At 41.1% G+C, this 12008-nt stretch overlaps 1 protein-coding gene across 5 annotated transcripts in view; it reads right to left on the bottom strand.

Moving 5' to 3' along the window:
- LOC118374570 (enhancer of polycomb homolog 1-like) overlaps window positions 1–12008 on the bottom strand; it is a 76717-nt gene that overhangs the window by 37723 nt on the left and 26986 nt on the right. Inside the window, exon 1 of one of the 5 annotated variants that reach the window (XM_052506697.1) lies at window positions 10123–10630. The exons of 1 other annotated variant lie outside the window; for it this stretch is intronic. In XM_052506697.1, coding sequence (XP_052362657.1) covers window positions 10123–10275 — 153 coding nt within the window. In that variant the 5' untranslated portion in view covers window positions 10276–10630. Of the gene's footprint in view, window positions 1–3534; window positions 3559–10122; window positions 10631–12008 lie in introns of those variants that run through there. 3 more of the 5 variants (XM_035761012.2, XM_035761022.2, XM_052506708.1) reach the window with 3 other exon arrangements.

The raw sequence follows: 12008 nt of genomic DNA, 5'->3' as shown, positions 1-12008 counted from the left end.
TGATGGAACAAATCAAACATTTGTCGTCGAACTGGGATTCCTGGGAGTGCATTCTGATGAAGAGCAAAATTAAGTGAATATTTATAATGCTATTTCTGACTAATGTTGACTGCGCAACATGGCGGATATTTCTTTTGGCTGTTTTGGGCTCTGGGCGCCGTAGATTATGCTTTTCCGTAAAGTTTTTTGAAATCTGACACAGCGGTTGCATTCAGGAGAAGTTCATCTAAAGTTCCATGCAAAACACTTGTATTTTCATCAACTTGTATTTTCATCAACATTTATAATGAATATTTCTGCAAATTGATGTGGCTCTCTGCAAAATCACTGCATGTTTTGGAACTACTGAACATAACACGCCAATGTAAAATTAGATTTTTGGGATATAAATATGCCCTTTACCGAACAAAACATACATGTATTGTGTAACATGAAGTCCTATGAGTGTCATCTGATGAAGATCAAAGGTTAGTGATTAATTTTCATCACTATTTGTGCTTTTTGTGACTCCTCTCTTTTGCTGGAAAAATGGCAGGATTTTTCTGTGACTTGGTGGTGACCTAACAATTGTTTGTGGAGCTTCGCTGTAAAGCATTTTTGAAATCAGACACTGTGGCTGGATTAACGAGAATTGTATCTTTAAAATGGTGTAAAATGCTTGTATGTTTGAGAAATTTGATTTATGAGATTTCTGTTGATTTGTATTTGGCGCCCTGCAATTTCATTGGCTGTTGGCTAGCGGAACCCCGTTCCCTGACAGGTTAATTAAGGCAGCTTGCTGCCGAAAACAGTTAATGTTGTTTATTTTTTTTATAACAAACAATGCAAACAGTGCATCAGAGCAAGACTGAACATCCTATTACAACTACAATATTAACAGAGATAAGCTAGTATCTGAAGCTAGTCTACAAACATTAACAGGCCAGTCTTAGGTCTTCTGTTAGCAGTTGAAGCAAATCATGATGCAACACCCAGCTCACATTCCCTTCAACACCAGGCACGATTAATCAAATTCAGAAAAAATATTTGATATTGACATGCAATATCCATAAATAGCAAGAGCCTGCGATTTTCATGTAATTATTATTATTATTACAATCCATTAATACAACAAAAAAATAGACTTACGATACCGCCAATGAGATGCGCTAGACTCTATTCACTCTCTACATGCATAGAGGATGCTGACTAATCACAAGCAGGCTCTCACGTGGCATGGCATGTACATGCTGGCCAATCACAAATGTCCCTGTGTACAGTTAGACACTGGTGATGAGAAAAGGGGCTTTACCTCACTAAACCTCGGAAATATGAGAGCTGCGAGTGCTAACGAGATTGATTTGGTGCCAAAGAAAGGAGTCTTCAGTGGTATGGCAGTATTTATGCTACAGAAAAACCAATATCAACCAAATGCAAGTGTTGCGCAAAATATTCTTGCTTCAGTGTTGTGGCGACTAACGTATTCAAATCATTTATAGAACCATCCCCTACTTTACGACAATTGCAAGGTGAAAAAAGCTCGACAGCAGCAAAGCCCCTCAGCTACAGCCAGCCACCTATGTTAAACAGGGATGGATTGCTGGTGGGAAGGGTTTGACTGACAGGGATGTTCTTATCCCATCGCACTCTAGTGACTCCTGTGGCGGGCTGGGCGCAATGCACGCTGACACGATCGCCAGGTGTACTCCGACATATTGGTGCAGCTGGTTTCCGGGTTAAGCGACATTGTGTCAAGAAGCAGTGCGGCTCGGCTGGGTTGCGTTACGGCTCTCAACCTTCGCCTCTCCCCAGTCCGTACGGGAGTTGAAGAGATGAAACAAGACTAACGACCAATTGGGAAAATAAATAAATATAGACAAAGGCCGTAACCTACCACATAGCCAAAGACATGGCTCCTATATACACAGTAAGCAAAGACAGCTTCAAGAAGATAAACAAGCTTGACAGGAGATACAAGACTCCACCTAGCACGGTTCTCTCTTGTCGCCATCCCAACACTGCATAAAATTTAAGGAGAAGTTGAAACAGAGCTCACATGTTGATTACACGTCTACAACAGACCTTTAGTTTACAAGATCAACTGAGCCCTACAGTAAGATACATTAGTTTGACAGTACACTTTATTAATGAGTTTCAACTGAGAGGGAGGTGCTTGCAAACATTATAGACTACTTCCCCGAAGATCACACAGGAGAAAACGTTGCTCTGGGGTTGAGACGCTTTAGCCGCCTGGGGCTTGAATGAGGAGCAGCAAGTGTGCATAACGATAATGGCGCAAACGTGGTAAAGGCCACACTTTGCAATTAGTAAGCTACATTTCCTGGTTGCCAACATTGGTATTGTTTGCCTAATTTCAGTTTGTGACAAAACAACATCTACAGTTGAACTCGGAAGTTTACATACAACTTAGACAAATACATTTAACCTCTGTTTCACTACTCCTGACATTTAATCCAAGTAAAAATTCTGTCTTAGGTCAGTTAGGATCATCACTTTAAGAATTTTCCTGCCACACGATGCCATCTATTTTGTGAAGTGCACCAGTCCCTCCTGCATCAAAGCAGCCCCACAACATTATGCTGCCACCCCCGTGCTTCACAGTTGGTATGGCGGTCTTTGGCTTGCCAGCTAGAGGTTGACCGATTATGATATTTCACCGTCGATACCAATTATTGGAGTACCAAAAAAGCTGATACCGATTAAATCTACCAATTTTTTCCTATTTGTAATAATGACAATTACAACAATACTGAATTAACACTTATTTTAAATTAATATAATACATCAATAAAATCAATTTAGCCTCAAATCAATAATGAAACATGTTCAATTTGGTTTAAATAATGCAAAAACAAAGTGTTGGAGAAGACAGTACAAGTGCAATGTGCCATGTAAGAAAGCTAACGTTTCAGTTTCTTGCTCAGAACATGAGAACATATGAAAGCTGGCGGTTCCTTTTAACACGAGTCTTCAATATTCCCAGGTAAGAAGTTTTAGGTTGTAGTTATAGGACCATTTCCCTCTATACCATTTATATTTCATTAACCTTTGACTATTGGATGTTCTTATAGGCACTTTAGTATTGCCGGTGTAACAGTATAGCTTCTGTCCCTCTCCTCGCTCCTCCCTGGGCTCGAACCAGCAACAGAACGGCACCAGTCACCATTGAGGCAGTGTTACCCATGCAGAGCAAGGCTCAGAGTGAGTGACGTTTGAAACGCTATTAGCGCACACTAACTAGCTAGCCATTTCACATCGGTTACACCAGCCTCATCTCGGGAGTTGATAGGCTTGAAGTCATAAACAGCGCAATGCTTGACGCACAACGAAGAGCTGCTGGCAAAATGCACAAAAGTGCAGTTTGAATTCATGTTTACGCACCTGCTTCTGCCTTCCATCGCTCAGTCAGATAGATACTTGTATGCTTTGTCAGATTATATGCAACACAGGACATGCTAGATAATATCATCAGCCATGTGTAGTTAACTAGTGATTATAATTAGATTTTTTTTTAAATGCTAGCTAGCAACTTACCTTGGCTTACTCCATTCGCGTAACAGGCAGTCTTCTTATGGAGTGCAACGAGAGGGGCAGGTCGTTATTGCGTTGGACTAGTTAACTGTAAGGTTGCACGGTTGAATCTCCAAGCTGACAAGGTGAAAATCTGCCGTTCTGCCCCTGAACAATGCAGTTAACTCACCGTTCCTAGGACGTCATTGAAAATAAGAATGTGTTAACTGACTTGCCTAGTTAAATAAAAAGGTATTAAAAATAGATATATTTAAAAAAATATATACAGATTTCTGATTGTTATGAAACCGTGAAATCGGCCCTATTTAAATCAGCCATTCCGATTAATCGGTCGACCTCTATTGCAAGCCTCCCCATTTTTCCTCCAAACAGAACGGATGGTCATTATGGCCAAACAGTTAAATTTTTGTTTCATCAGACCAGAGGACATTTGTCCAAAAAGTACAATCTTTGTCCCCATGCGCAGTTGCAAACCACAGTCTGGCTTTTTTACGGCGGTTTCTTCCTTGCTGAGCGGCCTTTCGGATTATGTCGATATGGGACTCATTTTACTGTGGATTTAGATACTTTTGTACCCGTTTCCTCCAGCATCTTCACAAGGTCCTTTGCTGTTGTTCTGGGATTGATTTGCACTTTTCACACCAAAGTACTTTCAGGATGAACCATACTTGGAGGTTTGCTGATTTCTTTTGATTTTCCCATGATGTCAAGCACAGAGGCACTGAGTTTGAATGTAAGCATTGAAATACATACACAGGTACACCTCCAATTGACTCAAATGATGTCCATTTGACTCAAAGTATATCTATTAGCCTATCAGAAGCTTCTAAAGCAATGACAACATTTTCTGGAATTTTCCAAGCTGTTTAAAGGCAGTCAACTTAGTGTATGTAAACTTCTGACCCACTGGAATTGTGATACAGTGAATTATAAGTGAAATAATCTGTCTGTAAACAATTGTTGGAAAAATTACTTGTGTCATGCACAAAGCAGATGTCATAACCAAGTTGCCAAAACTATAGTTTGTTCACAATAAATTTGTAGAGTGGTTGTAAAACAAGTTTTAATGACTCCAACCTAAGTGTACATAAAATTCCAACTTCAACTGTAAACCACTACGAAATATGTTTCTCATCATCAAAAATATTGTATTTTCAGCAGTTTGAATCTGATGTAGAAAACAGAAAGTAAAAGGCAAACTTAACGGGAAGCATAAAATTAGAGCACATAGAACAGATCTACCGCTTAGACTTGCTTTCAATGAAAATGACAGATCTAAAATAAAATTGTGAAATTGGTCATCCATAAAGTTACACATTGCAGCTTTAAGGCACATAGTACATAAAACATGGCCGCTATTGACCAACACGCATTTGCGTGGTCTGGCACAAATCAGTCACGGATATTCGTATTGTAACAAAACTTGGTACCCGTTCCAAACACTGGAGACTCAACATATTCAAGCACGGTCAGATTGACCACACGGTGGCGCTATAATGCACCCATGTTAATATAGCTTAATCTGTTGATTCCATGTGATGAAATTTGGCACACATGCTCAGGGATATGAGTCTAGCTAACCTGTAAAGTATGGTTCAGTTATGCAGCATGGTGGCGCTGTTAAACATGAAAAAACAGTCATGCAAACTCATTGGCTCATATCAGCCACTGTTAGTGCTAGAGTCCCGGGAAAAGTTGCATTTAAGACATGGGTACAGAGATGCCATAACAAAGTTGGTGCCAAATCGGTCCAGGAGAAGACGTTTTAAAGTCAACATCTTTGAAAATAGTCCAAAATTATTGGATAATTTGTTCAATGTATTGTTCTGATATTTGGTAAATGTGGTAAACAGTACAGAAGTAGCTCATCTTTGAGCAATGTTTCCAATTTGTCCCGATGGTGGCACAGTGGGTTTATAGCTGAATCCTAGCAACCGTTGCGGCACTCAATGATTTATTAAATACACTCCAGACAAACATATTGGAAGGATAGACTGTTGCTTTAGTAATGTGACTATGTCACAGACAGGATGTTCATATCAGATATGATAGCATATAAAGTAAATAAAGAATTAAACTCTCAATGAGCCATTTATGAAGGTCTCAGCATGGCCCCAAATCACCCCCATGAGGCCTAAGGCAACATAAACACCGCTGAACTCCGGGCAGGGTGAAAACTTGCATAAGGAACCAATTGGAAGCAGGCCTAAGCCAGACTCCTTTGCACGCTCCTCTGGAGAACGCCAGGCAGCGGACCCGCTAACCTGAATCACAGCTGACCTGACGATAGCAAAATTACTCACAGCTGCTTGACTGAGCTTAGTGAAGTTGGGGACCTACCTCTATTAATGTGTACGCACATGGTAGTGATAAAGGATGTCGGCGAATGAAACAACCAATGAACAAAAGTCACAGCAGGGAGAAGGACCGTACATTAGATCATTTAGCTAGCTTATCCTTAGCTCAGGTAGCCTACCTTCTTATGGCCTAGCAGCATTAGCTGAGGCCGGTGGAACATGTAGGGTGGGTGATAAATAGAAAAGCACCCCGTCATGAAAATCCATGATACAGAAACCTTGCTACAAGCATCAGCTTTACTTGTCTCAGTGCTCGTATTTGTGCCATCATGCCAACTCCATGTTTTGGCATGACAATGTCAAGAGCAGAAACATCTGATACCATTAGACTACCTGATACACACAACTAGGACACCTGGGCTAAAACAGAAACACAGATGGGAAAGTTTTGCAGCCTATTTTCACAGAGACATGCATTTCCCTCAATTTAATGTTCCCGAGGAACAGGATGTAGACTCCAATAAAAAAAAAAGTGTGGCCTCCAGCAGGTGTTCATTAGACAAACTGATTGCCTGGGCCCTAGTCAAAATAAGTGTACTATATACAGTTGAAGTCGGCGGTTTACATACACTTCCGTTGGAGTCATTAAAACTAGTTTTTCAACCACTCCACACATTTCTTGTTAACAAACTATAGTATTGGCAAGTCGGTTAGGACATCTAATTTGTGCATGACAAGTAATTTCTCCAACAATTGTTTCCAGACAGATTATTTCACTTATAATTAACTGCATCAGAATTCCAGTGGGTCAGAAGTTAACATACACTAACTTGACTGTGCCTTTAAACAGCCTGGAAAATTCCAGAAAATTATACCAGCCCTCTTCCTGGAGATTTCCGGTTCAGTCCAACCCTAATTTAGCATCTCTGATTCAGCTAATTTAAGTCTTAAAGAGCAGCTAATTAGTAGAATCAGGTGTGTTAATTTAGGGTTGACTGAAAACCCACAGAACTGTAGATCTCCAAGAAGAGGGTTGGGCAGCCCTTGATATTTTTATTTTACTTGGCAAGCCAGTTAAGAATAAATACTTATTTTCAATGACGGCTTAGGAACAGTGGGTTAACTGCCTTGTTCAGAATGGCAGATTTTTTTTTTACCTTGTCAGCTCGGGGATTTGATCATGCAACCTTTCGGTTATAAGTCCAACGCTCTAACCACCTGCCGCCCCAAACTGGGCGAGGCATATAGGGAATAGGGTGCCATTTGGGATACAAACAATGACTCATAGCCAGTCTGTTCAGTCAGACAATGGCATCTGCGAAAGGTAAGAGTGGTGTAATCAAAGGAAGAAGTAGGCCAATTTTCTCTTAAATTCAATTAAATTAAAACAGTCATCACAGGCCTGTTCAAGACAGAGTTCAGTATTCAAGTAGGTTTTATAATTACGGCCTTAGTGCAGATTCTGTTTTGATTGAGAAATTTAAGTAACCTAGTGTGTATAGTAAATTCTAGTAAAGAGGCAGATGCAACAGCACTACACTCAAATCATGCAGCATATGTCAACATTTCAGCAGGGACATTAGCTAGGTGTACTGTATTGTTTCAGCAGGGATGTTAGCTATTAGGCTAGGTGTAATTGTCAGTGTGGAAGATTATGAAACACTGGCTCAGTCTGACTCATGTTCCTCTTGAAGGATTACAAAACTGAAACTGGGAGAGGCAAGCAGGGGTTGGAAATTGTTCACTACATGGGACACAGTTTAGCGCATGCATTCTCAAACTTTTTGGGGCCGGGAACCCTTTTCTGTTACAGGAAACTAATCAGGAACGCCCTCAAAACAACTTGAATGAGAAAAATAGCATACAGAGTTTTACCATGACTTCAGCAGTGAATTACTGGACGGACTAAGTCTCGGATCTTGGGAAGGAACATTTTAAAGGCCCGCCTCTTGGCATTGGAGAGAATGTTGCAGTTTTGAAGTTAATTTCCTGCAATGTATGCTTTGGCCACAAATACAGGTATTAGATATGTCAACATGATTTGGGTACGAGTTAATTGAATATTAACTTTAAAGCTGAGATTGACTGGACAGTTACTTTAAATAAAAACATTTTGGGGGAACACAAGAAATATTGAGAACTGCCCATAAAAATATATTCCTTTGAGCCTCCCAGACCCATGTTGTGCAGGGTTAACAAGATCAATTGTAGATCAGGGATGGGAAACTAGTCCGAGGGCTGGGGCTGTGTGCCCCCCCCCCCCCATCCCTAGAAAAACACAGCTGATTAAACAAACTGCATTCTAAACAGAACATTAGTTTAGTGTGTTAGCTGGGACAAAAGGGTTACACCAATCAGGCCCCCAAGGACTGGAGTAGCCCATCCCTGTTGTAGATTAATATCACATTGTATTGTTTTACAGCCTCATCTTATTCCAAGGATCCGTTGGCCAAAATATGTTTAATCAGTTTAAAATAAATTGAGGCTGGGGACCCACTGCAGTACCTTCATGGACCTCACTTTGAGAACCCCTGGCCTAGTGCTCGCCCATCAAACAAATCCAATACCTCATACAGGTTTGGTGTTGTCCATTCAGTAACCAAGTAGCTTAATTGTGGAAAGAGAAACCCACCAAGACAAAAATAATAATTTGAGTTAATGGAACTAGAGGACAGTCAAGGAAAAAGACATAGGTCAAGCCAAACAGTCTTTGATTTCTTAGAGGGCTAAGCAACCCTGTTCCTGGAGTGCTGCATGATTGTTTAAACTAGGGACAACACCTGCCCATCTGAGCTAATTGATCAGTTTAGTTATTGCCTAAAATTCAACACACCTGGTCTTCCAAGTTGGTTAAATCAAAAGTAGGGTTGCCTACCCATGTCCTAGAGCAAAGCATGATGGGGAAACAACACTTCCAACATTCCATAAAACATTGAGACGTATAAAATATCTATGCTGTTGATTCCTATATGGTTTCACTATAAACCGCCAGCCACAGAGTTTTGCTTTCCAGATATAAAACAACCTGGTCAGGGGAAGCTAGCGAGCAGTTCATCCATTCAGTCTGCCCCAGTCAACCAGCCCCAAGACTGCGTCCCAGATGTCACAACTTCTGGACCACTAACCCACACTAACCCAATGTACAGTAAGACACTATAAAGAGAATAGTCCAGGTTTTCCATCCAGTTCCCATCGGGGTAGATGAGGGTCAGACAGCAAAGAAGCCATGCTGCATATCACTTGAGCCCCTGTAGTGAAACACCTCTCTCCTGTCACTCCAGGAGGTTACATAAGAGCACAGGGAGACGGGCTGGCGGTATTCTTCTGGTAGTTAAATTGACTGCACCACTGCTCCCCCATCCCTCCAATGCTCTAGTGGAGACATTGCTGATCATCACACCAAAATGCTCAAAATTGGTCACTGGGTTTGTTTTGGATTTATAACCCAGAACGGGGTTGTTTTGCCTCACCCCCGACAGGCAAAAAATATGCACACCACATCAGCACTCAGATCTGCTATATTATATTCAGGAGATCATGTGCTTCATTACCCTTAGGCAGGTTCTCTTTACTTCCATAACTAGTTTACTACAGCCTCCTACTCAGAGGTGCTTTTATGAATACCTGGACTGGCTTCTAAATTGCAGATGTTCTGTCAGTTGTCGTTCAAGCTTGAAATAATTTGACTATGGGTATACAAATTTGAGACACTTGGCTAAGCATAGCTTTTGTGCACACATATGTATTAGAAAAAAGCCTGTGCAGTCTGGCGCCTTAGAGTTCGCACGTTTCTGTTCAGTTATTGACTGGTTGTGCCAGTCCCACAGCGTCGTGCGTGATGGTTGTTTTAAGGATCTGTCCAAATGTGTAGCCCATTCAAAACATGCATAGGAAAGACATGTCGACTCAGTGTCTCCCCCTGGTATTTGTTCGTGATAATGGCACCACTTCAAAGCCCATCCCCAACTGTGTTTTTGGCAAAGACAACGTAAACAAAATGGCGGATGCGACAAGAATCACGTGACCCCTTTGTGTTTTCCAATGTAAATCCAAGTGAAATAAGTGGATACAACACGGCTTACTAACCTACATTCGAAACAATACACGACTGGGATAATGTTGACGGTAAAATGTCGGTGTTACACGCACATTTCGTCGCAATTTACACTTCACAGAAAACAGACACGGCAGCCATTTTGTGCAAACTTGCGCAGGCAAGATAGGGGCGACCCCCATATTGTGAACATAGTGCAAACATCTTAAACATGAACCTGACAGCGATAATAAAACATACCGATTCCTCCTCTTTCTCCATCCCAGTTGGCATTTGCGGCACTGCCCGATTGATAGAGGCATATTCGTGCAGGTCAGGCAAGTCCTCGCAGCGGAAAACGGGTAGAAGCTTGGTAGCGTCCAGCGCCCGTGCCCGAAACGACAATTTACTCATTTTTTATAATGTGAGATGCAGCATAAATCTACCGATCTAATAATGTTCACAGCAGTACTGGTTTGAGTTCTCATGGATGGATCTGTGATGTTCATCAGAAGTCAACCGTTCGCTTGGTACCAGGGCAGGTATACGGCGATGCGAACGGGAGCCGGGAAGGCCCGGATTTTGGTCGATTACTACTGTCGGTCTCTTTTTTTCCCGAGGCTCCACTCTCCCTCCCTGGTTCAATACGCCATAGCCAACATGGCGGACATTACAAATTCTTGCAGCTGTCCCTTCGCTCCTGGCGGCCCAACCCCCGATCACACAACAGCCATTCCCTTACGGTATCGCGCGCATGCGTGCTCGCGGAGCCCCGAGGGGCGGAAACACTAGGGGAAGGGGATATCACTAGTTACCACAGCCAGAAAGTCAAACCCCGCCTATTTCTACAATTTCTTCTTAAATGTGATTTAAAAATAAAAAAAAACTAAACCACCCCTACACTTAAATTAAGACCAAAAAACGATATGTTTTCATTAACTTTTACGACTGTCAATTTTGACTTTGGCTGTGGTAACTAGTGGAAAACTGGTGAAGGAGAGTACTCACGCTCCCTCCGTAGAAACGGACTGATATTCACATATTAGGATAGGCAGCTGAAAACTGTGCGATACCGGGGAACGAAATCACTTGCAGTACTAATGTACTTTTTATTCAACAGTACAGAGACAGACAGCCCTGCAGTGATAATTAATATTTTGCACAAAACGTGTATCAGGAAAAAAAAAAAAAAAAAAAAAAATGCAATACACCGTACCAGTCAAACGTTTGGACACACCTACTCATTCCAGGGTTTTTCTTTATTTTGACTATTTCCCACATCGTAGAATAAAAGTGAAGACATCAAAACTATGAAATAACACATATGGACTCATGTAGTAAGCAAAATCGTGTTAAACAAATCAAAATATTTTATGTGAGATTCTTCAAAGTTGCCACCCATTATGACAGCTTTGCAAATTCTTGGCATCCTATCAACCAGCTTCACATTGAATGCTTTTCCAACAGTCTTGAAGAGTTCCCACAAGGGATGCCTGATACATCGACAAGCACATCAGAATCATACGATATTAGCTAAAAATGCCAACATTGGCCCGATGTCTCGTTTAACAAACAATTTGCAAAACCGATGTCAAAGCGGATGTCAATGCATACCTATATAATGTAGGTACATGATTTAATGAACCACAAAAAAAATCTAGCGCTACATGTGCCACACAGCATTCCTAACCTAGACCAATGTCTGCTGTGTGGATCGAACAGTCAACAAGTCCAGCAGTCATTTGAAAGAGAACATTTCAGCGAGACAACTCAAAAGGCGAAATCCATTAACGGCAAGATAATGGAATTAATTGCCCTTGACAATCAACCGTTCCAAATCACATACACATGGTTAGCAGATGTTAATGCGAGTGTAGCTAGTTTGTGCTTCTAGTTCCGACAATGCAGTAATAACCAACGAGTAATCTAACCTAACAATTTCACAACAACTACCTTTACAAGTGTAAAGGGATGAAGAATATGTACATAATAATATACACTGCTCAAAAAAAATAAAGGGAACACTTAAACAACAATGTAACTTCAAGTCAATCACACTTCTGTGAAATCAAACTGTCCACTTAGAAAGCAACACTGATCGACAATACATTTCACATACTGTTGTGCAAATGGAATAGACAACAAGT

Source organism: Oncorhynchus keta, chromosome 4 (genome assembly GCF_023373465.1).
Source record: "Oncorhynchus keta strain PuntledgeMale-10-30-2019 chromosome 4, Oket_V2, whole genome shotgun sequence".
Taxonomy (NCBI): domain Eukaryota; kingdom Metazoa; phylum Chordata; class Actinopteri; order Salmoniformes; family Salmonidae; genus Oncorhynchus; species Oncorhynchus keta.
The sequence above is the reverse complement of the archived record's forward strand: the minus strand, read 5'-3'. Positions and strand labels throughout refer to the sequence as shown.